Consider the following 27,050-nt stretch of genomic DNA (forward strand, 5'->3'; position numbering starts at 1 on the left):
TTGATGACTACAAATACATAAAATTGAAACAAAGCTTCAAAAGCTACTCTTACTAGGTGTCATGTATTTACTCTAGTTTCTCTTCTATTTGTGTTTGTTTCTAATGCTGGTTGCAACCTACTAAATTGACTTCACAATCCACTAATGGGATCCAAGCACAGTTTAAAAAACACTGATTTCAACAGTGCTTCTGCTGCTTGGATTGTAAATATTGGCGTTGATGTGAGTTTTTCCTCTTTTTGCTGGTAACTTTCACTAGGACCTGAGGCAGGTCCCCAAATCTCAGTCATCTTTTTTTGTCGGTGGGCAGAGCCAAAGTGGGCTTTAGAATATTTTAATGAGATTTAGGCTGGGTGCAGTGGCTCACGCCTGTAATCCCAGCACTTTGGGAGGCCGAGGCGGGTGGATCACTAGGTCAGGAGATCAAGAGCATCCTGGCTAACATGGTGAAACCCCGTCTCTACTAAAAATACAAAAGACAATTAGCTGGGCATGGTGACACACGCCTGTAGTCCCAGCTACTCGGCAGGCTGAGGCAGGAGAATCTCTTGAACCCAGGAGGGAGAGGTTGCAGTGAGCCAGAATCATGCCATTGCACTCCAGCCTGGCGACAAAGCGAGACTCAGTCTCAAAAAAATAATAATATTTACTGATATTTTGTATTTGGGCCCTTTGCCATTGTTAACCTATAGGACTGCATTGCCTCACTCAGAAAATGACGTGGTTCCTTTCAAATCCCATTAAGTTGAATAAATACCACCATATTCATCTGTTTAGAAAAATCATCTTCACTAATATTTTTCATAAATGTGTAGTTTTTCTTAACCTCACATGTATTTATGTCATTAATTGGAAATCTTTGCAAACTAGGAATACAGAAACCCTTGGGGGAAAGGTAAAGAAATCAATACATTTACATTAATATCAGACAGACTGACCTCATTCCGCCCTTTCCCCACTAAACCTCTAGGTATTTCTTGGTCTGCTCTTCCCTTCCTGTGTGAGCCATTAGCAAGGGTGAGCTGGGCTCAGGCTATTTTGGGATATTCCTGTCAATGAACATGGCCCCTGTTTATTTCTCTTTTCATTCATGTTGACCAGATTAAGCTATCTTTTTAGGTAAAAGTCCCCCCTTTTTTTTTTTTTTAAAGAGGAGAAGTTTTCCCCTCTAGATTTTTTTGTTGTGTTTTTGTTTTTGAGACAGAGTCTCCCTCTGTCGCCCAGGCTGGAGTACAGTGTTGTGATCTTGGCTCACTGCAGCCTCCACCTCCTGGGTTCAGGTGATTCTCATGTCTCAGCCTCCCTAGTAGCTGGGATTACAGGCGCGCCCCAGCTAATTTTTGTATTTTTAGTAGAGACGGGTTCACCATGGTGGCCAGGCTGGTCGTGAACTCCTGGCCTCAAGTGATCCACTCAACTTGGCCTCCCAAAGTGCTGGGATTATAGTTGTGAGCCACCAGCATCTGGTCAAAGTCCCATTCTTAAAAGAAATGTTTTTAAGGTATGAGTAAATACTGGACTTCTATATAGTATCTGATGCCAAGATAACTCTTCTTGAAATTAATGTTAATTAAATTCATTTATTTGATAAATTTAGTAGTAAATTCCAGGAGTACCTATTGTCTTTTCACATATGGTACTTAAATTTCTACTTCATGTGTCACAATGTTAAATGCTTCCAGGCTAAACCCAGCTCTCAGGACCCAGGTTCCTCAATTGCAGCACATTGCCTGATGGGCTGCTCTGGAAGGAAGTCATAGAAGTATTCTTAGAATATGTTTTATTGTTCTTCTGATTGTCTTTACTTTCTACTACAATTAATTAATAATCCGAGATTTCATTTGACATATGTTCACTTAAATTCCTGTTTTGTTGACCCTGTGGGGTACAAAAGAGTGAACGTGTTGTAGGTTTTTTGTTTTGTTTGTTTTGTTTTGTTTTTTGTTTTTTTGAGACAGACTCTGTCGCCTAGGCTGGAGTGCAGTCCAGTGATCTCGGCTCACTGCAACCTCCGCCTCCTGGTTCAAGCGATTCTCCTGTCCCAGCTTCCAGAGTAGTTGGGATTACAGGTGCGTGCCACCATGCTCAGCTAATTTTTGTATTTTTAGTAGAGACAGGGTTTCACCATGTTGGTCAGGCTGGTCTCTAACTCCTGACCTCATGCTCTGCCCACCTCAGCCTCCCAAAGTGCTGAGATTACATGTGTGAGTCACTGCACCCAGCCAAGTTTTTTTGTTTTTTTGAGACACAGTCTCACTGTTTCACCTAGGCTGGAGTGCAGTGTCACGATCTCGGCTCACTGCAACCTCCACCTCCCTGGTCCAAGCAATTCTCATGCCTCAGCCTCCCAAGTAGCTGGGACTACAGGCATGCACCACCTCGCCCAGCTAATTTTTGTATTTTTAGTAGAGACGGTTTTACCATGTTGGCCGGGCTGATCTCAAACTCCTTACCTCAGGTGATCTGCCCACCTCAGCCTCCCGAAGTGCTTGGATTACAGGCGTGAGCCACTGTGCCTGACCAAAAGCATTGTAATGTAAAGTCATTCTTGCCTACCTTTTCTTTAAAAAGTCTCCAATAAACTCTGGTGCTGTGTGTTAAAAAACAACAACACAAAACTAGTCATGATGCTAAAATTACCCTTCTCCAATTTGAAAGGATAGAGAAGATATAGACTGTTTGAAATATAACAGGTGTTTAAACAAGGTGTTTAACCCCCTAGTAAATACCTGTGTGTAGTTTTTCTGAATGAGATTTTTTCTACCTCATAAGTTTAGGAAAAGGATAGACCATTGAGGGAACCCTGGGTAATTCTCTAAAAGTAGAATATAGGTGGCCATGTTTCTGACCACCGTGTGAATACTCAGCAAAAGTCGGAGTGTTGACCAGGAAAACTTAACATCCCAGCTTCCTACCTGGGACCCTATAGGTTGATTTCACAGCTAGTGTCCAGCATAGTCCAAACCCCCTTTCTGTGCTTCATATAAGGATTAGCCCTTTCTAGCACTTTATTCTTCTAGTATAAAATGTTTTTTTTCTTAAACTGTACATTCAGAATTAAATAGGGGGAGAATTCCTTACAGAGAGCCTAAAAATCTGAAAGTGGAACATTTTCATCTGCTTATGCATATTTTTTCCACACCAAGCATGTGCACGCCCAGTATTTTTTATTTCTTAAGAAAACAACTTTGTCTTAGTGGTTTTGACATAGAGGAACTAACATCAGATAGACAAAAGCTTCTCATTTAATTGGAAGATAATATTACTTACAGTATGAGCTAGTTGCATGATGAAATAAACTTTCTCCATGTTTGGATCTGCAGGCCTATAAGACTATAAGAGAGGACCAAAAAAGATACGAAGAAAGAATTTCAGGGATGGGGCTGACACCAGAAGAGAGACAGAAAAGGGCCGAATTTTCTGGTGAGTATTCCCTTAGATCTTGCTATGATTCGAGACTCATAAAGGAAAAGTTATAAACAGTTTGGGTGATGTGATTTATGGCTGTCTTGTAGAAGCAATTGTGGCATGAGACTCCAAGCATCTAGAAAGTATAGTATTATCCTAGAACTGGGAGTGATTTAAAGAATTTGGCTGAAATTTGGGTTTGAGAATAAAACAAGTGATGATTATGACTGGTTGATTTTCTGTATATTAATATTAGTCTCTTGGGCAGGCGTAGTGGTTCACGCCTGTTATCCCAGCACTTTGGGAGGCTGAGATGTGTGGGTCACCTGAGGTCAGGAGTTCAAGACCAGCCTGCCCAACATGGTGAAACCCCATCTCTACTAAAAATATAAAAATTAGCTGGGTATGGTGGCACATGCCTGTAATCCCAGCTACTCTGTAGGCTGAGGCATTAGAATCACTTGAACAGAGGTGGAGGTTGCAGTGAGCCAAGATTGCACTGCTCCACTCCAGCTTAGTTGACAGAGCAAGTCTCTGTCTCAAAAAATTAAAAAATAAAATAAAATAAAATAAAATTAGTCTCTTAAAAGGCAAGCTTAGCAAGGAAAACTATTGGAAAAGAGATGAAAGCCTTTTTTTTTTTTTTTTTTTTTTGGGATGGAGTTTCGCTCTTTTTGCCCAGGCTGGAGCACAATGGCTCAATCTAGTCTCACTGTAACCTCTGCCTCCTGGGTTCAAGCGATTCTCTTGCCTCAGCCTCTAGAGTAGCTAGGATTACAGGCGCATGCTGTCATGCCCAGCTAATTTTGTATGGTTGGTAGAGATGGGGTTTCACCATGTTGGCCAGTCTGGTCTCAAACTCCTGACCTCAGGTGATCCTGCCTGTCTTGGCCTCCCAAAGTGCTGGGATTACAGGTGTGAGCCACCACGCCCGGCCAAAAGCCATTTTTTAAATGAGGAAATTCTTCTGGTCCGTTTAGTTCCCCTTTTGAATCTTCAGAGTTTCGAGTTGCTAAAGGTATATTTACTTTCCTAAAGCACATATCCTCGCCATCACTTCCATTTCACGATACACTTCAATTTTCAGAGAGGAACGTTTTAATCCTTTCATAAGCCCTGCAACTCTGGGTGGGCAGTTTGTTCTGCTTTCTTTAATAGCACCTCCTTTGAACATTGTATAATAATCCCCAGTTGACCTCCTGGATTTTATCCCTTTGTTGCTAACAAAAGGTGAAACTGAGCTTAATATTTTCCTGGTAGTCACTAGGAAATTGATGGGAAGGGAAGAAGCCTACTGATATATACTTTCTAAATATTTTAGAAATAACTAAATATTTAAGCTATGTCCTAGTACCAGTTCAGACCTAATGAATGAATAGCATTCGTGAAATCATTCTCCTCTCTATTTTTCACTTATGAAATGAAAGGAATACTTGCTTTTCCTCTCCCATCAGGATGCTGTGAAGATTGTTAAGATTAGTGTAGGTCCTGTGTTCTGCTAGCTTTATGTGAAGGATTGAGACAAGTGCAAGGTGATTTTTTTTTTGAATAGTGGCAAAGCATCATCTGAAACTTCAAGAAGATTCATCCTGTCTGGTCTGTTGCTTACAGCTGCAGGAGAGCCAGTTTCTCAAATCAGGGCACCAAATCATGTTCCTTTCCTGCTAATTGGTGGAGGCACTGCTGCTTTTGCTGCAGCCAGATCCATCCGGGCTCGGGATCCTGGGGCCAGGGTAAGGTGCATGTTTTTTTGCTTGGCACTGAGAGTATAGTCTGCAAGCATTTAGCTAATGTGAACACTTTGACATTAGCCTCTTAAATGATTTGGCTGTGATAAGTATCACGATTTTTATGTCTGAAGGTGCTGATTGTATCTGAAGATCCTGAGCTGCCATACATGCGACCTCCTCTTTCAAAAGAACTGTGGTTTTCAGATGACCCAAATGTCACAAAGACACTGCGATTCAAACAGTGGAATGGAAAAGAGAGAAGGTGTGTTTGCTTATGTAAATGAGCCTGACTAACAACTTCAGCTAAGCACAGAGTAGGTTAGGATTTTGCTGCTGACTGTGTACAGTGAATAGGAGGGATGGCTTGGCTGTCCGCTAGAGTCTCCTATGGTCAACACTTGGTACAACTTAGAGGTACCAGGCTACAAAGGGCAAGAGTCCTGGATACTGTTACCAGATCTACCAACAGTTGATGGTGTCATGTTGGCTTCTGAAATACAAATGCTCCTATTTCTGGATCCTTTATGTTAAACTTCTTTTGGTGAAGATCAACTTGGCCTGTATTGTCACTTCTTTATACTTGCCTAGACGTGTCCTACAAGAGCAGAAGAGAAACTGTTTAATGGCACTCTTTGACAGCCTAGCAGGCATTCAGAATTTCAGGAATATAGTGGGAAGACTGTAAGGAAGAGCCTCTGTTAAAATGTTTGCATGACAGACTTGGAGATACAGGTCCAAAACCTTTTTCCTTTTAAAGGACAACTTAGATCTCTTAATTCTAGTACCATGTTCTTTGGATTCCAATTTTTTTCTCATTAGTGATCTTTTTGATACTGGACCAAATTTTACAAACTTACTCCTCTCCCTTACCCCCACTATCATGTATCATGTTCCATTTTCAAACAGGATGTATACGTTCAATTAAGTTAGTGGCTAACTTTATATATATATATATATATATATATATGTTTTTTTTTTTTTTTTTTTTTTTTGAGATGGAGTCTCGCTCTGTCACCCAGGCTGGAGTGCAATGCAATGGTGCAATCTTGGCTCACTGCAACCTTTGCCTGCCAGGTTCAAGTGATTCTCCTGCCTCAGCCTCCTGAGTAGCTGGGATTACAAGTGTGCACCGCCACACCCGGCTAATTTTTGTATTTTCAGTAGAGACGGGGTTTCACCATGTTGGTCAGGTTAGTCTTGAACTCCTGACCTCGTGATCCACCCGCCTTGGCCTCCCAAAGTGTTGGGAGTATAGACATGGGCCACCACGCCCAGCCACTATATGTGTATATATGCATACACATACACACACACACACACACACACACACACACACACATACATATATATACATACATATTTTTAGAGACAGGGTCTGGCTCTGTCACCCAGGCTGGAGTGCAGTGGCCAAATCATAGCTCACTGCAGCCTCAAACTCCTGGACTCAAGTGATCCTTCCACCTGAGCCTCCAGAGTAGCTAGGACTATAGGTGTGTACTACCACGTGCCTTTCATTAATTAAAAAAATTTTTTTCTAAAGATGAGATCTTGCTATATTGCCCAATCTGGTTTCAAACTCCTGGCCTCAAGGGATCCTCCCACCTTGGGCTCCCAAAGCACTGGGGTTTACAGACCTTTGCCACTATACTCAGCCAATATTAATATATTAATATTAATATATCATATTTGAGGCAGAGTCATCTCAGGAGCTAGAACTAGTTGTTCCATTGAAGAGCACTATTCTGGACAGCCCATTTGGGGGATGTGTGAATACCAGCTCCTTAGGTGCTCCACTTGCTCTTACTTTGAAATGAACCTAAATCTAGAGCAGGATTCTCACCCTAAGCATTATTGACATTTGGAACAGGATAACACTTTGCTAGTAGTGGTAGCATTGTCCAGTGCATCATAGGATGTTTAGCAGCATCCCTGGCCATTACCCACTGGATATGAGTACCATCCCTACCCAAGTTGTTACAACCCAAATTGTCTCTGGACACTGGCAAACATCCCCTGGGGGCAAAATTGCCCTAAGCTGAGAACCACTGATCTGGATACCAACAATTTCATTAAAGCTATAGGAGAAGCTGATAACAGTTCCACATGTTTATAATATTTTTCCTCTCTTCTCCATACAGCATATATTTCCAGCCACCTTCTTTCTATGTCTCTGCTCAGGACCTGCCTCACATTGAAAATGGTGGTGTGGCCGTCCTCACTGGGAAGAAGGTGAGCTAGTAGATTGCTTCCTTTGTTAGGCTCTACGCACGTGCCCACCAGCCAGTATCGTGATATGTGTTTCCATTACCATTTATATCTGTCCTGCCATTGTAGTTCATCAAAGAAGGATCAAGCTGCTTTAGGTTGAATAATGCTGAGTGTGTCTTTCTGGGGAAAGCACTAGTATCAAAACCTAGGGTAGCATGCCAACTCAACTTGACCCTAAAAGCTGTTACCTTTCCTATTTGCTTTTCTACTCTTCCTCATTCTTCCTATTTTCCCACGCTAACTTCTCTCTGGGATTATCGATGAGAAAAGATTGACAAATGTGTATTATTCATGACAGTAAAATAATTTGGGCATAACTCAGCATGGAATATATTGTTAGACTTTAAAAGGTGAGTGTCTGAGTAATAAGGTCAGTTATTGGAGGATATTTGTGGAATCCCAGGATGGTTTGTTATATTTTATGGTTGTTAATGGGAGGTACTAGAATGTGTGTGTAAACTAATGGCAGTGTTCCAGTAGGGAGGTGTTCTCTGAAGGAGCAAAGCCCAGAGTAGATGAGATACACAGCACAAGGGGAGGGATTGTCCTTTGTTAGGAACATACACTTCTCCTGTAAAGGGGACATTAGAGAAGATGGATGTAGGTTTGTTGATAAGCTGGTACTGAGACATTAAGTATCCCCTATGTGTAAATAACCCTCAGGCCCTACCCTCTAGGGGCTAGCTGTATTAGGCAGAAACATAAATAGGTAATCATATCGCATACGCGTGTAGCAAGAGAGATCTGCGCAGTATGTTGTAGGAAACAGTGGGAAGCGTGCCCAGTAGAGTGATGATTTCAGGAAAGGCTTTCTGGAGGAGGTCGTCTTACAAAATTGGCAGTCTTATGGAATGAAGAGACATTGACCAGACTGGAGAAGAGTGAAGAACATTCAAGTAAAAAAGAACAGCGTAAGCAAAAGCACAAGGGTATAAAAAACATGTTAGGTGCGAGGAAATAGAAGCAGCTTGGTACTGATAGAGCAGTTAGGTACAAGTTAGGAAGTGGCAAGAGGTGAACCTGACCGACGTGCAGAAACCCCATCTCTACTAAAAATATAAAAGTTAACTGGGCATGGTGGCACATGCCTGTAACCCCGGGCTGAGGCAGGAGAATCGCTTGAATTATGGGAGGCAGAGGTTGCGGTGAGCTGAGATCACGCCCATCGCACTCCAGTCTGGGCAATAAGAGCGAAACTTCGTCTCAAAAACAAAAAAGGCATGAGCTTTTTCTGCACTGGGGAGCTGTTGCGTTTTAGGCAATTGAATTTTAAATAATTGCTATTGGCGTGAGGAGGATGGATTTCAGGGAGACAAGACTAGAGAGAGACGATTTCAGAGATTATTGCAATAATCTAGGCAAGAGGTAGTGAGAGCCCAAATTAGAATAGTAGTGGTGTGATGATGATGATGAAAAAAGTAAGAGGTAAACTTTGTATAGTACCTATTCTAATCTTTGAAGGCCAGTTCTTAAATGCTTTATGTGCACCATTTCATTTTATCCTCCCTATGAGGTGGATATTATTTCTCTCTTACAGAGAAATAAGTTGAAATTTTAAAAAAATAAGTAAATTTTAAATAATTTGCAGTGTATTCTTTTTTTTTTTTTTTTTGAGATGGAGTCTTGCTCTGTCACTCAGGCTGGAGTGCAGTGACGCGATCTCGGCTCACTGCAACCTCTGCCTCCCGGGTTCAAGCAATTCTCCTGCCTCAGCCTCTTGAGTAGCTGGGATTACTGATGTGCGCCACCACGCCCAGCTAACTTTTGTATGTGTAGTAGAGATGAGGTTTCACCATGTTGGCCAGGCTAGTCTTGAACTTCTGACCTTGAGATCCGCCTGCCTTGGCCTCCCAAAGTACTGGGATTACAGGTGTGAGCCACTGCGCCCGGCCTTTTTTCTTTTCTTTCTTTCTTTTTTTTTTTTGAGACAGATTCTCACTTTGTTGCCCAGGCTGGAGTACAGTGGCGTGATCTCAGCTCACTGCAACCTCCGCCTCCTGGGTTCAAGCGATTCTCCTGCCTCAGCCTCCCAAGTAGCTGGGATTATAGGCATGTGCTACCATGCTAATTTTTTTTTTGTCTTTTTAGTAGAGGTGGGGTTTCATCAGGTTGGTCCGAACTCCTGATCTCAGATGATCCACCTGCCTTGGCCTCCCAAAGTGCTGAGATTACAGGTGTGAGCCATTGTGTCTGGCCAGTATTAATTCTTGATAGAAAGGTGATGAGGAGTAGGGAACACACTTGAGGCATGCTTAGGAGGCATACTTAATGAGGCTTAGTGGTTGGTTAAAGGTAGAAGATGAAGGAGATGGAGGAGGCAAAGATGACTTTCTAGTTTCTAGCCTGCATGACTGAGTGGATGGCAGTGTATCCTCAGCTGAGAAAAACATTACGAGAGGAAGAGCTAGTTTAGTGGGGGAGATAAAATTCAGTTTTGGACCATTAAGTGTGAAGTGGAATCTCTGTGTGAAGGTGTCTTCTGGGCAGTTGGACATATGACTGCTACGCTCAGGGTACCTGGGCTTAGATAGAGGTTTGAGAATCATTTGCATATGTGTAGTAGTTGAAACCATGAGAGTAGGTGAAGCCTCCCAGGGAGAACTGATCTAGTGAGAAGAGGAGTAAGGCAAGGATAGCGCCCCGGGGAACCTTATTTTTTAGGAGGCAGGCTTAAGAAGAACCCACAAAGGAGACTAGGAAAGAACTTAAAGAGCAGTATGAGGAAACCTGAGAACAGGAGCCAAGGTTGTAGGGAGTTTCAAGAAGAAGGACGTGATCCATACTGTTACTGTGGCAGAGGAATCTGGGAAGAAAAGAACTGTAAATGCACTATGAGATTTGGTGGTTCAGATGCCATTAGGGGCCAGGTGCGGTGGCTCATGCCTGTAATCCCAGCACTTTGGGAGGCTGAGGCCGGTAGCTCGCTTGAAGTCAGGAGTTTGAGACCAGCTGGCCAACATGGCAAAACCCCATCTCTACTAAAATACAAAAATTAGCCAGGCGTAGTGGTGCACCCCTGTAATTCCAGCTACTCAGGAGGCTGAAGCAGGAGAATCATTTGAACCCAGGAGGTGGAAGTTGCAGTGAGCCAGGATCACATCACTGCACTCCAGCCTGGGTGACAGAGCAAGACTCCATCTCAAAAAAATAATAAAATAAAACAAATACCATTGGGAAGTTAGAAAAGAGGGTAAAGTACTCTTTCAAAAGATTTAAATGAGAAAAAAGAGATGGCAATGGGACAAAAGCTTGAAAGGGACATAGCATCAAAGGTGGGACCCATTGGATGGGACAAACCTGTTAATAGGCTGGGCGGGGGGTGGTTGGGAACCCTCATGCCTCGTAGGAAGCTGTGGAAGATCATGTCTAATGGCTTCACTTATTTTCGCAATAGAATAGAACATAAGATGGTTATTTGAGGGCCAACGGTGTGGGGGTTGAGTAGCAGGATTGAATTGAAGAGGGAGCTTACCAAGGACAAATCAAAGGAGGCTAAAGAAGCTGCTTATCCATCAGATCCCAGTTTATCTCATTGCCTCTAGAAAGCTTAACCCAACCCAACCTGACTAGATTGTACATGTCATATGTTCCCAGCACTACCTGCACTGTTCCTACCATTCATATCACATTTATGACTTGTGATTATTGTTAGTGCTTGTTAAGTTGTCTTGGCCACTGAACTCTTAAAGCAGCGAGGATCATTGTCTCACTGTCATGTCCCCAGCACTTAGCACCGCACTTGATACATAGTAGATGCTTGATTGAATGGTCTCATAGCTCGTAAGGAGTGGGGAGCAAAGACTGGAGTGCTATTCTCTCTGACTCTAAAGCTCAAGCTCTTAACCATAAGAAAGAATTAAAGGTGCTGGCAAAAGAACAGTTTGGATATTCTACCATCCACCCAAATTAGTTAGAATGGAGCAGCCAGTCAAATAAACAGAAAATTGAAAACAAGTATAGGAGACAGATGGAGCGAAAGCTGAAAGGATGGAAAATTGTGACTGAGTAGGATAATTGAGGTAGAAGTAGAGGTTTAGGAGACAAGATGAGGAAAAGTATGAGCCGGGTTCCAAGGTCTTCAGTGAATCAGGAGAAGTATCCAGGAGGTGGCTCAAAACAGTGATTTGTAGGAATATAGGACTCCTCTGATATCCCTCAGAGGAGAATGAAAGTACAAGGATCTGGAAGCAGCAGACCAGTAACCTCAGGAAGCTTGCAGAATGCCAGTACCTCCTCCTGGCCTTGTGATGTGGAGTGTGGGGGAACGAACAGTCTCTACATGTTAGCTCTCCTTGAGAGAGAGCCAAGTTTCAGTGAAGACTACAAGTTGGAGAACGCATTCTGTAAAAATATTGTAGACCTAGGAGATTTATTAACAAAGTAATAATAAGTAATTCCGAACAGCCAAATAAGAAAGGCTGTCCCAATTCTCCTTTTCCACACATGGGGCAGGGACTTTGGGACTGTCATGACTTGCTCTAATGTTACCTGCTTTCTAATTGCCTGTTTCCAACATATGACTGCTTGAAGAAACTGGGTACCAGAAACTGTGGTTCTCATGATTACTTGGAAATGGTCTCTCAAGGATCGCTTTAGATCAAGAACTAATTCTTATTAGGCTGGCAACTTCTTCTTCTTCTTTTTTTTTTGAGATGGAATCTTGCTCTGTTGCCCAGGCTGGAGTGTAGTGATGCGATCTTGGCTCACTGCAACCTCCGCCTCCCAGGTTCAAGCGATTCTCCTGCCTCAGCCTCCCCAGTAGCTGGGACCACAGGCATGCACCACCACGCCTGGCTAATTTTTGTGTTTTTAGTAGAGACGGGGTTTTGCCATTTTGGCCAGGTTTGTCTTGAACTCATGGTCTCAGATGATCCACCCGCCTCAGCCTCCCAAAATGCTGGGATTACAAGCATGAGCCACCATGCCCTGCCTGAGCTGGCAACTTGGCAACTTCTTATTGGTCTGGAGTTTTGGGGTGATGATGGAAATGTTCTGAAATCAGATAGTGGCGATGGTGGCACAACCTTGTGAATATACTAAAATCCACAGAATTGCACACTTTAAAATGGTGAATTTTATGTGAATTACATCTCAGTAAATTTTTTTCAAAGCTAATTCATCTCTACCTCTTTTGTGTATGTGTGTGATGACTGTACCAGGTAGTACAGCTGGATGTGAGAGGCAACATGGTGAAACTTAATGATGGCTCTCAAATAACCTATGAAAAGTGCTTGATTGCAACAGGTGAGCATTTCTGGAGATGGCTTTCTTCCCTGATACAGCTCATTCAAATTTTAGAGTCCAGTCTTCTGGACTCTAAATATAGAAGGCATTATTACTTAGGAAAACGGAAACTCAGACTCTCTGAATTGGGTGTCTTCTCTTGGTTCAAAAGCTGGATGTGTCCAGGCATCCTGGATCACCAGCCCTTCTGGATGATCCTTGCTGTTTTCCTGGTAGAGGAATAAAGAAGTTGCCCTTTTTTCTCTCTGTGCTTAGCCCTCACCCTTTGCCCTGAAAGCGATGTTGTTTTGTGGCTTCATTGCCAGTTGCAATCAGAAACCAAGAGAAGAGACAGAAGCAATTCATCAAACTCATGTAGCTATGCTAGCTGGCGAATCCTCATGAGAAACTAGAATAGAACATGGAAGCCAAAAGTAAGGCCTTTTGGCCACCTAGGGGGAGGGTATACCCCTTAAAGACAGACTCTCAAATCTGCTTCTCAAAGGAAAATGACAAAAAGCCTGCTGTGAGGTGAGTTGAAGGCAAACAAAGCCTTCTTATCTCATCCTGTTGTTGCCGCCATAATGCTCAGTGAAGAGGGCTCCACCTTTGTGTGGTGGAGGGGGTATTGTTTGGGCTAGCTCCTGCTTGTTGGGCTAAAGAGTTTCTTTCTCTTATTTCCAGGAGGTACTCCAAGAAGTCTGTCTGCCATTGATAGGGCTGGAGCAGAGGTGAAGAGTAGAACAACGCTTTTCAGAAAGGTAATTGTATGCTTTAGTGATTTCCTTGTGTTGTTTTTGAAGAGGTAGTATAATCTTGCAGTTCCCAAGTGCCCACCCGGGACTTGGGAGATCCAAGTTCTATTTATGGCTCTTCTCCAGACTTGTTATCTGGCCTTGAGCAAGTCACTTCCTCTCTCTGCACCTCAGATACCTCACTCAAGGGTTTTAAGCTCCTAGGGAAAAACTGGAGTGTTTGTATTGCTTGCAATAGATCCTTCTGATTGCTCCTCCATAGTTGTTTTTTCCTGATGCGTTTGATTCATTGGAACCCCTTATGGCCTCTTGGTATTTTTCATTGCAAGTGCTGTGTAGAGACTTCAGAGAAAAAAGTTAAGAGTACCTAAATAAAAAGCAAGGGGGTGTTCTGCTTCTTAATACTGTGCTTATAAAAACTGCTGTCATTTTTCAGGGATAAGATTTGTACTGTCTTTTTTTTTTTTTTTTTTTTTGAGACTGAGTCTCACTCTATTGCCCAGGCTAGGGTGCGGTGGCACAATCTTGGCTCACTGCAACCTCCGCCTCCCAAGTTCAAGCAATTCTCCTGCCTCAGCCTCCCAAGTAGCTGGGATTACAGGCACGTGCCACCACGCCTGGCCAATTTTTTTTTTTTTTTTTTTGTATTTTTAGTAGAGACGGTGCCAGGCTGTGTACTGTCTTTTAAATTCTTTGTAGAACAAGGTTTGTCAGCCTCTGCAGTATTGGCATTTTGGGCTGGATAATGGTAGTGGGAGCTGTCTTATGCATCGTAGAATGTTAGCAGCATTCTGGCCTCTATGCACTAAATGCCGGGAGCACCTACTTGCCCTGACAACGAAAAATGTCTTCAGATATTGCCAGATGTCCTCCTGGGGAAGATAGGGGCAAAACTGCCACCAATCGAGAACCACTGTTTATAGAAGGAATGTTACCATGAAGAAAGAACTTTATATTAATAACATAGAAGTTATAATTGAGGCACCTTATACGAGGAGAAGATTTACTGTTGCCAAAGATTTAGAAGAAACTGCTTCCTAGTATTATTATCCTATGCCCCTTTTGGAAATTAATGGACTAAACTGATGTGATCCTGCAGATTGGAGACTTTAGAAGCTTGGAGAAGATTTCACGGGAAGTAAAGTCAATTACGATTATCGGTGGGGGCTTCCTCGGTAGCGAACTGGCCTGTGCTCTTGGCAGAAAGGGTGAGTATTGAGGACTGACTTTGATTTTCTTTCTCTAGTCTTTTATAGTTTCTGTGTGGTCTTACAAATTCCAGAGATGTGTTTGGCAGGATCAGTAGAAAGAGTTTAAGGTTTATATAGTGAGAAGCTAAGCACTGAGATTAGTTCTAGTGAGGGATCCCTGGTGCTCAGAAAGCTGTCACCTGAGCAACTTAACAGTGATCCTTTCCTTTCCCTTTCCCTTTCCCTTTCCCTTTCCTTTCGCCTCTATGCCAGGACTCCTTAGAAATAAAATATTGAGGAAAGTGAGGTATGAAGATGATAAGGGCAATGCAGACTATAGAATTATAGGTGTCTTTGAACTGCTGCTTCCTGTAAAAAGCCAAAAACTTGTGGCCGGGCGTGGTGGCTCACACCTGTAATACTAGCACTTTGGGAGGCTGAGGCAGGCGGTTCACCTGAGGTCAAGAGTTTGAGACCAACCTGACTAACACGGAAAAACCCTGTCTCTACTAAAAATACAAAATTAGCTGAGCATGGTGGCACATGCCTGTGATCCCAGCTACTCGGAAGGCTGAGGCAGGAGAATCGCTTGAACTCGGGAGGCGGAGGTTACGGTAAGCCAAGATTGTGCCATTGCACTCCAACCTGGGCAACGAGCAAAACTCAGTCTCAGAAAAAAAAAAAAAACAGCAAAAATCTTCCTTCAGGCACATGATGGTTCCCAGCTTGACAGATCTGTGAGCTCCAGTTTGAGTGTTTCATGGCAACTAGTTTTCTTAGTTTTATTTTTCAGCTGTATGAAATCAGGGCATCTTCTCAGGAGGATGCTTCCTGTTCAGAGGTTGCAAAGCACTTGTGTGAGCCTTAGGTGACTGCATGGGTGAAAATGCACAGAGTTCACCATCTGAAGCTTAATCTGGGGACGGCAGTTCTGGCACCTGTTGTATTTGCCTTACAAATGAACTCGAGCACCAAGGCCCTTGTGCCCAGTGTCCTATAAGTGGGCGCTCTGGCCTGGATTGCAGTTCTGCCGTGTCTGTAGTGAAGGCTGCCTGCTGCTCCTTTCTTAGTGTCTTCCTAGGATTGACTTTTGCTTCTTGCTGTAACTACTCTGTTTCTTCTTCCCAGCTCAAGCCTTGGGCACAGAAGTGATTCAACTCTTCCCCGAGAAAGGAAATATGGGAAAGATCCTTCCCGAATACCTCAGCAACTGGACTATGGAAAAAGTCAGACGAGGTAGAGAGACTGTTTCTATATGCTGCTACTCTATTTCCTTTGAGTGTGACCTAAGGCAAACTTCACTTCTATGGGAACCCCCTTGACATAAACCCTATCACCTGGCCTGTAAAATGTTTCCACCATTCTCCAGTCAGCCAAGTTCATCTAGGTGTTCTGAATCAGATGCCCCAAATTCCTGTAAGTGCTGAAAATGAACCATGGGCTCAGGTTCTTGCAGCTCTCCAAAGTTGCCTGTGTACTGATGATTATTAGTTTTACTGTGGAGGAGACTACGGGTCAGTTTCCCTACTTCCCATAAAAGTGATAGCCTCGTAGGCTCAATCTCAGGTCTTGTTTGCCTTTACAGAGGGGGTTAAGGTGATGCCCAATGCTATTGTGCAGTCGGTTGGAGTCAGCCGTGGCAAGTTACTTATCAAGCTGAAAGACGGCAGGAAGGTAAGGAAAGAAAAGACAGGCTGCCAGGAGAGCTTCCAGTTCTCCCCTCCACTTGCCCCATTCTTATGCCTTCATTTGACACCCGTAGATTAGTTTTCCTGGCAGTTGCCATTAACCTGATATAATTTTCCAAATGAACTATTCCTCCATTAAAATAGAATGATGAGAGCCAGAGTAGGCACCTGCGAACCACTTTCCCTTAGCCTCTCTCTACCTGTCTCAGAGAGTTTTGAGTCCTTGCTAGGGTGGCAGATTTCGTTTGAATGATATGAGGGGTGTGCATAGGATGGGGTGGTGGAGGCTTATGAAATAGAACTTAAAATCCATTTACCAGAGATAAGTTAACCCATGATTGTTTAAAGTCCCAATTCTTAATGGCATGATGGGCCATTGTTATGCCTGTAGACATAAGTGGGAACTGTGGTAATTGACTGAAGTTATTTCTTTTTTGCCTCAGGTAGAAACTGACCACATAGTGGCAGCTGTGGGCCTGGAGCCCAATGTTGAGTTGGCCAAGACTGGTGGCCTGGAAATAGATTCAGATTTTGGTGGCTTCCGGGTAAATGCAGAGCTACAAGCACGCTCTAACATCTGGGTGGTAAGTGTGCTACAGCATGACCAAGCACAGTTCATTCTCCCTAGCCTTTGAACAAGTCTGCCCAGTAGTATACCAAAGCTCATCAACAGCCTTACCAAATAGGGTCAGAGTGTTTAGAGGCTGAGGGTACACAATAGAAATGTGTGAACTGCTTGATTCAGAAGACCAGGTATGGCCTCATCTGCAAGCTAGTGGCAGATGAAATGAACAGTGTGCATGCCTGCAGGAGTAGAGCTCTTCAGATTCTACTTACTGGCAGCAGCCACTGGCATAACCCCTGGCAGGTATGCACATAGCCTTCACACAGATCTTCTGTTCCCTTTGCTCACACGTGAATCCGGGGGATGGAAGATGAAGCAATTTTACAACATGTTTCCTAGAAAGGAAAATTACTCTATTTTTGTTTTCCTTGAGTACTATTTTTAGCTGTTTCTTACAATCTATTATGACACAAACAAGACTATAGTATGTAGAACCATGAAGTAATTTCCCCATTGCTAGCTACAAGTGTACTGTGTTTGTTTATAGACTCTGCAGCTAAGGACATAGGCACCTTGGAGGAATCTTTCTCCCCCTCCAAACTTTCCTTTTCAAAAAAAAAGATGAAATGTACTGAATTTTTTTAACCTGTTATGAAAGTAATAGGTGGGCCAGGAGTGGTGGCTCATGCTGGTAATCCTAGCACTTTGGGAAGCTGAGGTAGGTGGATCACTTGAGATCAGGAGTTCAAGACCAGTCTGGCCAATGTGGTGAAACCCTGTCTGCACTAAAAATACAAAACTGAGCCAGGTGTGGTGGCACACACCTGTAATCCCCGTTACTTGGGATGCTGAGTGAGGCAGGAGAATCGCTTGAACTCAGGAGGCAGAGGCTGTAGTGAGCGGAGATCACACCACTGCCCTCCAGCCTGGGCAACAGAGCAAGACTCAGTCTCAAAAAAAGAAAAAAAGTAGTATGTGGTCAATGTAGAAGACAGACAAGGAGGAGAGAGGAGAGGAAAGTCACCTGCAGCAACCATTAATATTTTGGTGTATTTCCTTCCCTTTGTTTCCTTGCACGTAGGTTTTCTTGTTGGTTTGTTTTACTTGTGGCAAGCATACTGCATATAATATTCCACTCTTTTTCCACTTAACACCATAAATGTAAGCATTTTCTATGTTGTTTCAGACTCTGTAAACAGTTTAATGACTATATATTCCATTAAGCGAATTTCATAGTTTACCATTGCTCACTTGTTGGATTTTTAGGTTGCTTTGGGGGACTCTAAATAGCCACAAAGATGAACAAAGGATTAGAGAGCTCAAATACCACATCCTTTGTGAAGCTGGCCCAGTTCACCCCCAGTTGGAGGTTCTCGCCCTCTGCTTGAAATACCTGACTCCTTTAATCTGTGCCTCTCATATGGCATATTACTGTTTACATTGCTTTGTAGTTATGAGCAAGGCTGTATCTTTCTGCATTAGGTTGTATGCTCCTCATAGTCAAGATCCATGTCAGTTTTGTCTCAGCAACCCAGACAACATAATACTTTTTTTTTTTGAGACGGAGTTTAACTCTTGTTGCCCAGGCCCAAGTGCAATGGTATGATCTTGGCTCCTCAGCCTCCACTTTCTGGGTTCAAGCTATTCTTCTGCCTCAGCCTCCCGAGTAGCTGGGATTACAGGCATGTGCCAGTGTGCCACCACACCCAGCTAATTTTGTATTTTTAGTAGAGACAGGGTTTCTCCATGTTGGTCAGGCTGCTCTTGAACTCCTGAGCTCAGGTGATCCACCTGCCTTGGATCACACAGGTATGAGCCACCCCTGGGATTACAGGCGTGAGCCACCGTACCCAGCCTAACATAATACTTTTGTATATAATAAGTAATCCATAAATATTTGTCCAATGTGAATGAATACTGAATGACAAAAGAAATCTAATCTTAGAAAGGATTTCTAGGTAAGAGGCAGTCACATCCCAAAACTGGTTTCTACTACATATAAAAAAGAATATTCTGCAAATCATAGTTATTAAATGTCCTGTCTGTTAAGGAAAGAACAAGAAGTAGACGTAACTAAACTGAACTATAGAAGATTTAGGTTAGCTTTATGGAAGCAGAATAGATATTTAAAAATGAAATCTCAGGCCAGGCATGGTGCGTCACAGCTGTAATCCCAGCACTTTGGAAGGCTGAGAGAGGCACATTGCTTGAACCCAGGAGTTCAAAACTAGCCTGGGCAACATGGCAACAACCCATGTCTACAAAAAAACTAAAAATAAAAAAAAAAATTAGCTGGGTGTGGTGGTATAATCCTGTAGTCTCTGCTACTTGGGAGGCTGAGGTTAGAGGATCATCTGAGCCTGGAGGTCCAGGTTGTGGTGAGCCATGATCGCACCACTGCACTCCAGCCCAGGCAAAAGAGTGAGACCCTGTCTCAAAAAGGAAATTAAAAAAAAATTATTTTAAATGGGTTCTCAGCTGTTTTGTTAGTTTAGTTACAACTCTGGCCTGTAGATGGAAAACGTGAATTAGTTACCATTACAAGTGTTCTTTGAGCTCCAAAAGTTTCTATTTTGTCTTTAACTTGCTTTTTTAAAATCATGTGTTCATGTTATGTATTTGTTTCCACAGGCAGGAGATGCTGCATGCTTCTATGATATAAAGTTGGGAAGGAGGCGGGTAGAGCACCATGATCATGCTGTTGTGAGTGGAAGATTGGCTGGAGAAAATATGACTGGAGCTGCTAAGCCGTACTGGCATCAGTCAATGTTCTGGTAATAGTGGTGTGCCTTGGGGACTCAACTGATTAGAATCCAGTGTCTCTAGGACCATACACAGAGTTAGGGTTTGGTTTCATTACAAGCCAGTTAGCTTCATACAGAAGGGAAAAAAAGTTCATCTTATGTCTACACATTCTACCCTCAGGTAGTCATCTGGCAAAACTGTCCTGTTTGGTTTTTCACCAAACTGATGCTTTTGTAAAACATTGAAAGAGAAAAAAAAATGATTTTAAGTTTCCTGTCTGGCATATGTTAGACGAGGTGAATGAATGGAGATGGCATCAGCACTTCTGGTAGAATAGCTCAGAGTTCACGCCATAATAGGTGGTACAGAAGTATACTCTTAGGTGTAGACAGCAATAGATTTTAATTTGTTCTTTGCTGGAAACCTTAATTAGCCCAACGTACTGACAAAAGGGCAGCCCACTCATGTAACCCTTAATGATGAGTTACTCAAAGTCAGGATATATAGGCAGTTCTTTGAATAAAGAACTGTTAGCAGTGGACATTCCTGAGTACCAAGACTGGCCCTATTTGACACACATTCATCTTGTTGATTTGAAAGATGATGTACATAAAAAACGTCAAGGTTTCAGAAGCTTCTAAGTGGTTTCTGTTGGGGATATTCTTAGCTGATGAAGTACCTTTTAGGACAGTCACCCACAGTCTTATGAGTGGGCTGCAAAAAAATAGCAGATGAATTTCAGGGTCAACATAGATAATGCAGCTAGGAAAAAATAATCCATAAATGGTCAGGCGTGGTAGCTCATGCCTGTAATCCCAGCACTTTGGGAGGCCGAGGCGGGCAGATCACCTGAAGTTGGGATTCGAAACCAGCCTGACCAACATGGAGAAGCCCTGTCTCTACTAAAAATACAAAATTAACCAGGCATGTTGTCACATGCCTATAATCCTAGCTACTCAGGAAGCTGAGGCAGGAGAATTGCTTAAACCTAGGAGGCGAAGGCTGCGGTGAGCCGAGATCGTGCCATTGGGCAGCCAGAGAGAAATTTCATCTCAAAAATAATAAATAAATAAAAATTATCCATAAATATATAATTATCAGGGCCTAGGAACAGATTCCAAGCAGTCATGGTAGACTGTTCCCTGAAGACACCAGTCCGATGAACCACAGCAGCCAAGAAGATAAAATGTAGAGCACCAGAAACAAAAACAGCTCAAGTATCCTAGATTTTTACAAAAAGCATGGTAGTGATGTGTCTGTGCCTCAGATATTCTGTGAAGTCCCTGATATATTAAGGGTGTAGGCCAGGCACGGTGGCTCACACCTGTAATCACAGCACTCTGGGAGGCTGGGGCAGGCATATCTCTTGAGCCCAGGAGTTGGAGACCAGCCTGGGCAACATGACTAAACCCTGTCTCTACAAAAAATACAAAAATTAGCCAGGAGTGGTGGTGCATGCCTGTAGTCCCAGCTACTCGGGAGGCTGAGGTGGGAGGAATGCTTGAGCCCATGATGAGGCTTCAGTGAGTTGTGATCACACCACTGTACTCCAGCTTGGGTGACAGAGCAAAACCCTGTCTCAAAAAAAAAGAAGTAGAAAGGCGTGATGATGATAGAAAGTTTCCAAGAAGAGCAGTTAAAATAAAATGACCAAGTAGATGAAGATGCCTCTTTATAGAGTGCATTCCAGTCCTGAAAGATGAAGGCTGGTCTGGTGTGGTCGCTCATGCCTCTAATTCCAGCACTTTCGGAGGCTGAGGCCAGGGAATTGCATGAGCCCAGAAGTTCGAGACTAACCTGGGCAACACAGTGAGACCTTGTCTGAACTTTTAAAATAAATTTTTTTTAAAATTAAAGAAAAATGAAGGCTAAGGAGAAATGCTGTAGGTTAATGAAACCATAAAACATCTCAAATTCTGAATTCCATAAATGTGGAGCACTCTTTAAAGCTTCAGAAAGGTCATTTTAAGACAAAAGTAGCTAATAGCAGAAGTAGGAAGCTCATCGCTTTCCAAATGTGGCATGGGATAAAAGCATGAATAAGTTGAAGAACGTTTCAATCACTGCATGGATATGTGATAATGTATAATGTCTTTTTAAGGAAAAATCAAAGCTGTTACAGTTGATCTTACTTTCTCATGGTCATCCTTAGGTGCTCTAGCAATAGCAAATGAGTTTGGCATCTCTTGTGATACCCATAAGAAGTTCTTTGGTTGGCATAAGAGTGCAATATTGGCTGGGCACAGTGGCTCATGCCTATAATCCCGGCACTTTAGGAGGCCAAGGTGTGAAAATTACTTGAGGTCAGGAGTTTAAGACCAGCCTGGCCAACATGGTAAAATCCTTTCTCTACTAAAAATACAAAAATTACCCAGGTGTGGTAGTGGGCACCTGTAATCCCAGCTACTTTGGAGGCTGAGGCTGGAGAATTGCTTGAACCCAGGAGGCAGAGGTTGCAGTGAGCTGAGATCACTGCACTCCAGCCTGGTCAACAAGAGCAAAACTCCATCTCAAAAAAAAAAAAAGATTGCAGTGTCATGGAGAATATGTGCTACCGTGTCATTCCTTACAGTCCCTTAACAGAACACCCTCTTCTCTCTTCTTAGGAGTGATTTGGGCCCCGATGTTGGCTATGAAGCTATTGGTCTTGTGGACAGTAGTTTGCCCACAGTTGGTGTTTTTGCAAAAGCAACTGCACAGGACAACCCCAAATCTGCCACAGAGCAGTCAGGTAAGGAAGCCCCAGCACTCCTCTTGGAGAGAATTGAGAAACAGTGGTCCAGACTCTCCTGAACAAGGAGCTTCTGTATTGGCCAGAGGGGGTTGTCAATGAAAGCCTCTCTTCATGTTGTGCTTTAAAAGAAACCAAACCCCAAGTCCTCACTCTTTAGTGGTCTGAGATTTGGCACAATCAGGTGTCCTGGTCAAAGCATAGATTCAAATACTGCGGCTATCCGCCCTAGACAGTGCCTAGCTCAACGACACTGTTGTTTTATCTCCGGGAAGACCTATCTAAGGAAGAAAACAAGAAAACCTGAACTTTTTAGGTTGTGTTTTTACTTTTCTTTCTTTCAGTTGTCATTTTTATTATTTTGCTTCAGGTAAATCTTAAGAACGCAGCCTGAGAGCCTTAGCTTAAGACTGGCTATCCTCCATGGGTCCCAGGCAGGGAGGAACTGGGCTGAGTAGTTCTTCAGCTGCCTTTCATTCCATTCGGCAGATCTTAGTGCCAGGTTTTCTTTAGATGGGAGGCACCGCTCTTGGAATGGACTTCTCTCCCACACATGTCTCTTTGACTAACTCCAAGACCTTATTCCTTGACCTTAGCTCAAGTTATTTAACCTCTGTGTCCTTTTGCCAGAGGTATTTCAAGGGCAAGGTGCTCTTTAAGAAGGAGGAAGCAAGACATATTATGGATATGTAGGTCCTTTTCCTGTGTAATTCTTATGTATTCCATACTCCTTAATTCTGATCTCTCCTAGTAACCTAGTAAGTGGATTCAGGTCACCAGTCTGTCCACTGGACAGTATTATTTGGAGCCTGGTCGTTCTCAGAAGACGAGGTGCCCCCTTCCCTTGCCACCCTTCCCTTCCCCTCTTATCTTTCTCTAGGAAGAAATGCCTCCACTATGGTTATTCCATATGGAAGTGCCTTCTGCTTTGGCTAAAGTGTCTGTCAAATAGCACTGTCCAATAGAACTTTCTGCTGTGATGGAAATGTTTCATCTCTGCTCTGTCCAGTACATTAGCCACTAGCTCCATGTGGCTTTTGAGCCCATGAAACATGGTGAGTACCGATGAACTGAATTTTACATCTTACTCAGTTTGAAATGATGTTCATTTACATGGCTATCTGTGGCTAGTGGCTACTGTATTTGGACCATGCAGCTCTAGAATGTTCCTCAGAGGACAAGAACCAGCCTTCTGCAGTTTGAAGAAATCCAGATACCAGGAAATATCCATAGCATAAATTTAAAATGAGGTAATAAGGGAAGGAAGTTTTGGGTCAGACTGACCCAGTGCCCAGAAGCTGGCAAGGAAGACTTTTTTCCTTGGCTTTGTCAGTGGAGAGGGGCTGGAGAAGGCCAGGGTTTACTGAGGGGGCATAGAGAAATAAATCCTCTAGAAGTAGCTTGAAGCAGGCCTCCAAAGACTGTTGTCTTCTAGAATTTCCCAAGCTCGTAATAACTAAAGTTTTGATTGTGCTTCTATATTTGTTTGTTTTGGGGGCTGGCCACAGGAACTGGTATCCGATCAGAGAGTGAGACAGAATCCGAGGCCTCAGAAATTACTATTCCTCCCAGCACTCCTGGAGTTCCACAGGCCCCCGTCCAGGGGGAGGACTACGGCAAAGGTGTCGTCTTTTACCTCAGGGACAAAGTGGTCGTGGGGATTGTGCTATGGAACATCTTTAACCGAATGCCAATAGCAAGGAAGGTAGGTGCCCATCATAGCTCTTAGAGGAAGGTGGGAAGTGTGAGTCAGAAAGACTCCTGTAACTTCATCGGGTGCCCTGAGATACATTGTACCCCCAGGTCAAATTGTGCCTAAGCAGAACAAAGGTATAGCCTTGGCTCAGGAACATTCTTTTTCACTTTGGACTTGGCTGGGTGACCTGGGAGTTGGCAGGCTGCTTGTTTTGGGTTAGTAGAAAGCTGTTCCCACAACTCCCTCCCAGTGTGATATGGTGGCCCCATTGTGTGGGCACGGCCTGAACGCACATGGAATGAGTTAGGGAACTATTGTTACTCTCTCTCCCTCAGATAATTAAGGACGGTGAGCAGCATGAAGATCTCAATGAAGTAGCCAAACTATTCAACATTCATGAAGACTGAAGTGCCACAGTGGAATTGGCAAACCCGCTGCTGAGGTCGGATGGGTAAAGGAGCATTTTTTTATTCAGCAGACTTTCTCTGTGTATGAGTGTGAATGTTCAAGTCCTTTGTGAATATTTTCAACTATGTAGGCAAATTCTTAATGTTCACATAGTGAAATAAATGCTGATTCTTCTAAATTAAATTCTGTCCTCTCATCAAGGGGGCAGGTGGGTAAAAGAGGAAAGCCATGCATATTAGAAAGCAAGCAAATCGCAGCACTGACCAAGCGCTGAATTTTTCTCAGCCGTGTATTCATGCCGTATTCCACACGTGAAACTCCTTTCCTTTCCTGAACTTCCCTCACCCCTCCAGACCTCTTTGCACGCACCTGCTGTGGCCTCGGCCCACAACACTTGACTCCCCTCCTCTCTTCTCAGGAGGTTCACTATCTCTGAAGATGTTCCCAGCCCTCCAGGCCTCATCCTTGTATATGTGTCTCCCTGCTCGCCCATGACTTCCTGGAAGCAGAAGCCCTGACATTGAGGTCTTGCTCATGGTTTTATCTCCAGAGCTTAGCACAGGCTCTGGCTCATAGTAAGTGCTTCATAGATCATTGTGGAACGAGAAAGCAAATAAATGTATGGAAGAGACTCAGTTTTACCTGGAACAACTCCTGTCCCAGAACTGGATTGGGTCCCGCAGGGGACAGAAAGAACACTTACTGCAAATCTGAGTTTAGAGACTTGGTGCTTCACAATGAAACCTGGAGATGGACTCCTGGAAGGACCATCATCTCTTGACTCTTCTGCCTGTTGTCTTCATACCAGACATCTGCCCTCTCTAAAGCGCCTTTTCTCTAAAATACACTTGTGGGCATACCTCACTTTAGATTATTTTCCTGGGAATACAATTCAAAGTTTCACAAGTCAACTCATTGTTTGGCATTTTAGATTGCTTAACTTTTAAAAATCAAATCTTACTTTATTTTATTTTATCGAGATGGAGTTTCACTCTTGTTGCCCAGGCTGGAGTGCAATGGCGCGATCTCAGCTCACCACAACCTCCGCCTCCCGGGTTCAAGCAATTTTTCTGCCTCAGCCTCCTGAGTAGCTGGGATTACAGGCATGCGCCACCACGCCTGGTAAATTTTGTATTTTTAGTAGAGACAGGGTTTCTCCACGTTGGTCAGGCTGATCTCGAACTCCTGACCTCAGGTGATCTGCCCACCTTGGCCTCCCAGAGTGCTGGGATTATAGGCATGAGCCACTGTGCCTGGCCTAAAAAAATCAAATCTTATTTAATAGGAATTTGTTACTACTTTCAAGAGTCCTGTTGTGAAACTCTGTGTATGTAAAGAGAAAATTATTACCAGTCTGGATTTTTTTTTAATATTGGGTTTGATTAAGGGCAGTTTCAGCTTCAACCAAATCCTTTCTGAATACTGGGAGAACAGGCCAAATCTCCACCGTAAAAATTAGCAGTACAGGTATATCGTACAGTACTATATGGATACAGGTTTAGTCAGATATGATCATGTTCAAATGACATATCCAAATCCATACGTAGAAAACTCATCGAAGGCTGAGGATGGTGGCTCATACCTGTAATCCCAGCACTTTGGGAGGCCAAAGTGGATGGATCACCTGAGGTTAGGAGTTCGAGACTAGCCTGGCCAACATGGTAAAACCCTGTACTCTCTACTAAAAATACAAAAATTAGCCAGGTATAGTGGCATGTGCCTGTAGTTGCAGCTACTCAGGAGGCTGAGACAGGAGAATTGCCTGAACCCAGGAGGTGGAGGTTGTGGTGAGCTGAGATTGTGCCATTGCACTCGGCCTGGGTGACACAGTGAAACTCCGTCTCAAAAAGAGAGAAAGAAAAAAAAAAAAGAAAACTCAGGCCAGGCGCAGTGGCTCATGCCTGTAATCTCAGCACTTTGGGAGGCTGAGGCAGATCACAAGGTCAGGAGTTCGAGACCAGCCTGACCAACATGGTGAAACCCCATCTCTACTTAAAATACAAACATTAGCTGGGCGTGGTGGTGTGCACCTGTAATTCCAGTTTACTCAGGAGGCTGAAGCAGGAGAATAGCTTGAACTCGGGTGGCAGAGGTTGCCATGAGCTGAGATGGTGCCATAGCACTCCAACCTGGGTGACAGAGCAAGACTCCGTCTCAAAAAAAATAAAGAAAACTCATCTAGTATCCTATGACATAGAAATTATTATACAGCAATAATTGCTGCTTACAGAGGTGGGGGTAAGACTCTAAGATCCTACTGTTCCACAAATCATTAAGAATAGATCCAATTGTGATTTGTCTTGCTTTAGTGTTATCCTTGTATGGTATGTCATTGCAATTCAGTGGATTGAAATTAAATCATCCAATCAGTGTTCATTGGGTGCCTACTGTGAGCCAGGTAGATGTCAGAATAGGAAGAAGGATAAAACATGGCCACTGCTTTTAAGGACCTCCTGGTGTTGGTGAGGGCTGCAGACACGTGGATGCAGAACTCCAATACAAGGAGCTGCGTCCATAAGTACTGTGGCCATGCCAAGTATGGAGAGATCAACCACAGCAGCCACCCTGAGTCAACTACTGCTGTTAGGCCACTTCCTAAAGCACCACTTGGTCCATGTCCCCTCCCTGTTTAAAAATGTACAG

General features: G+C 43.4%; 1 protein-coding gene across 4 annotated transcripts in view; it reads left to right on the forward strand.

The window, feature by feature from the left end:
- AIFM1 (apoptosis inducing factor mitochondria associated 1) overlaps positions 1-25,266 on the forward strand; it is a 37,324-nt gene extending 12,058 nt beyond the window's left edge. For 3 of the 4 annotated variants that reach the window (XM_012458742.2, XM_012458744.2, XM_012458745.2), the window contains 14 exons: positions 3,324-3,423; positions 5,020-5,141; positions 5,270-5,400; positions 7,277-7,367; positions 12,566-12,650; positions 13,314-13,390; positions 14,484-14,592; positions 15,703-15,810; positions 16,160-16,248; positions 16,706-16,846; positions 19,459-19,601; positions 22,179-22,303; positions 23,812-24,008; positions 24,335-24,590. In XM_012458742.2, the coding sequence (XP_012314165.1) occupies positions 3,324-3,423; positions 5,020-5,141; positions 5,270-5,400; positions 7,277-7,367; positions 12,566-12,650; positions 13,314-13,390; positions 14,484-14,592; positions 15,703-15,810; positions 16,160-16,248; positions 16,706-16,846; positions 19,459-19,601; positions 22,179-22,303; positions 23,812-24,008; positions 24,335-24,406 (1,590 nt within the window). In that variant the 3' untranslated portion in view covers positions 24,407-24,590. Of the gene's footprint in view, positions 1-3,323; positions 3,424-5,019; positions 5,142-5,269; positions 5,401-7,276; positions 7,368-12,565; positions 12,651-13,313; positions 13,391-14,483; positions 14,593-15,702; positions 15,811-16,159; positions 16,249-16,705; positions 16,847-19,458; positions 19,602-22,178; positions 22,304-23,811; positions 24,009-24,334; positions 24,591-24,825 lie in introns of those variants that run through there. The other variant, XM_012458743.3, reaches the window with a different exon arrangement.
- The last annotated feature ends 1,784 nt before the right edge of the window (positions 25,267-27,050 follow it).

Source organism: Aotus nancymaae, unplaced genomic scaffold (genome assembly GCF_030222135.1).
Source record: "Aotus nancymaae isolate 86718 unplaced genomic scaffold, 86718_ANA_hifiasm-v0.15.2.pri h1tg000004l, whole genome shotgun sequence".
NCBI classification, from domain to species: Eukaryota; Metazoa; Chordata; class Mammalia; order Primates; family Aotidae; genus Aotus; species Aotus nancymaae.